The 2,500-nt window shown below is 40.1% G+C and overlaps 1 protein-coding gene across 4 annotated transcripts in view; it reads right to left on the bottom strand.

The window, feature by feature from the left end:
• Window positions 1-1,472, bottom strand: part of LOC119583468 — an 18,499-nt gene extending 17,027 nt beyond the window's left edge. For 2 of the 4 annotated variants that reach the window (XM_037931962.1, XM_037931961.1), the window contains exon 1: window positions 1,066-1,472. In XM_037931962.1, coding sequence (XP_037787890.1) covers window positions 1,066-1,335 — 270 coding nt within the window. In that variant the 5' untranslated portion in view covers window positions 1,336-1,472. The remainder of the gene's footprint in view (window positions 1-1,065) is intronic. The other 2 variants (XM_037931959.1, XM_037931960.1) reach the window with 1 other exon arrangement.
• Window positions 1,473-2,500: the final 1,028 nt, after the last annotated feature.

Below are 2,500 nucleotides of genomic sequence, written 5' to 3' on the forward strand. Positions count from 1 at the left end.
AAAAGAAAGGAAATGAGAAAATAACATAAGTGAAATCATAAGAACCGAAAACATGAAGAAACTGAAAAAATGAGGGATTAACTAAGAACAAAAAATACGAGATGAAACAGAGGAGAGAGAGAGACACTCTCGAGGACAATGCAGAAATACTTTATCATGACTGAATCCAAGGACAAAATCATAAAACAACCTTTCATGTTGAAAACAACACTGACCATCAGTATTAAATAACTGGTACGTTCACATTAGATGTCATAATCGTTTCGACTCATTTTCAAAATATCCATGACAAGTGGCAGTTATCACCCTAGTTTTAAAACATACATACAATCTCTAAACTGGACAATGTTTATTACTTTGCCATGGAGTTATATAATAGGAAACTTTTGGGGGTTCAAGTGTTTTTCCAATAATCACTCATTTTATCTCTCTTGGAATGTCATTTTTTTCCTCTTTGTATATCAAACATATAAGTGTCACAACAAAAGATTTGGTGAGCAATTTCTTATATATATCAATATGTTATACATGAAGAATGACACTCACTAGCATTATCAAGAAATTTGTAATTAATTCCCTAAAAAAATAATGAATTACTGGAATAATACACCAGCTTCTTTACATACAACATGATTTTCTTAAATATAAATATAAATAATATATATATATATATATATATATATATATATATATATATATATATATATAAATAAATATATATATATATATATATATATGCACATACACCATCTCTTCCTAGTACTTAACTTTCCAAATATACATGCTGACAGTAAGATTTCCAAAACAAAAACTAAAAGAAGCCCATGAAAAGATGCTGAATTTCCCCAGTAATAAAATTATACATACGCCACTCTTAACCTCATTAAATTCACACTATCAACCTGATCACGGCCTGTAAGCCAGGAAAAACGTACATTCCGCTTGGGCGACACGGCACCACCAGCAGAAGTCCCCTCTCCTGAGAAAACCGAAGGCGAAAGCCCGAGGAGTTACGTCAACAAAAAGCGTCTCGGGAGGACAGGCTTCCGACCCACGAAAACTTACAAGATACGACTTGAACTTCTTCCAGTCCAGCTCGGACAGGTCCTGGTCCATCAGGCCGACCTCCCCGATCGTCTTGCCGTAGAACTGGATGGAGAAGACGACGGCGTCGGCGGCCTCTTCGGGTTTCCTCCCTGGAAGTCGGGAATGCGCTGGACTCGCCCTGGGGTCCGCCTCGCCATCGGGGTTCCTCCTCTCCTCCTCCCTCATTTCTCCCTCTTCTCGCCCCTTGGGTGGAGTTTCGTCGGGGGAAACTTCGATGCCGTACTTCATCGTGACATCGGGGAAGGCGTGGGGCGATGACTTCTCGCGGCTTGGCGAATATTTGGGATTTTCTCGCGAAGAAACTCAGCAACTGCGTCTCAAGTGAAGACCTGCGCGACTGATGACTTTTTCGTTCGTTTCGCTGCGAGCGTCTTCGAGAATGGGCCGTTGACCCCCACGAACGGGGAAGCTGGTTATTGTCTTGGAACGGCGAGTCCTCTACGATCCACCCAGACACCAAAGCCCTCCTTTGTTTCGCCTTTTCCGAGCACCCTTCGCGACAATTTCAGCCCCAGGGAAAACAATGACACTGTAAACACGGAGGGTTCGGACGCGGGGGAGCCAGCTGACGAGGACGCATGCGCAGAGCCATCAGCTGTTTCGCTGTAAACAAACAAAGGCAAATGGCAAATAAAACAAAACGAGCACACGGGGGAGCGACATGGCACCAGGCATTAATCCGGTGATGCGAAATGCTCTCCGTGGCATGTCATTTCAGAATAAATCCGGCGTCGAGGATTTACACGTTGAGTCATGCGGGGAGCCTCTCTCGGGCAAGTGGTCATGCGCACATGAATCAGTTTTGCATGATTTCAATAACCAGTGTTAGTGAGAAGGTATCAGTACTGTGTTAATTCATGTCGAGAGTTTAAGATGGTTTCGGAAATCTGCGAATTACAAATAAATAAAACAAGCCTGGCGTATAGAACAGTCACCAGCGCATCATGGTGCAATGAGCTTCGTTTTTTTTTTACCTTTTCATTTCTATTTTAGTATTCGGGAAATGGGAAGGGATATTTGCGAAGATTATGAAAGAAGCACGGTTTTGCCTTTTTTGTATTTTGATTGATTGTGCAGATTGTCACAAACGAATGATGTAACTAAAAGAAAATCGTACAATAATACATCAATATTCATGCACACACGCACACACCACACACATACACACACACACACACACACACACACACACACACACACACCACACACACACACACAATATATTTTATATATTAATTCACATAACACACAAATACACAATAACAACACATATATATGTGTGTGTGTGTGTGTGTGTGTGCGTACATACACATATATCAATATATCAATATATATATATATATATATATATATATATATATTATATATAAATATTATATATATTATATATATA

This window comes from Penaeus monodon, chromosome 17 (assembly GCF_015228065.2).
Source record: "Penaeus monodon isolate SGIC_2016 chromosome 17, NSTDA_Pmon_1, whole genome shotgun sequence".
Taxonomy (NCBI): Eukaryota; Metazoa; Arthropoda; class Malacostraca; order Decapoda; family Penaeidae; genus Penaeus; species Penaeus monodon.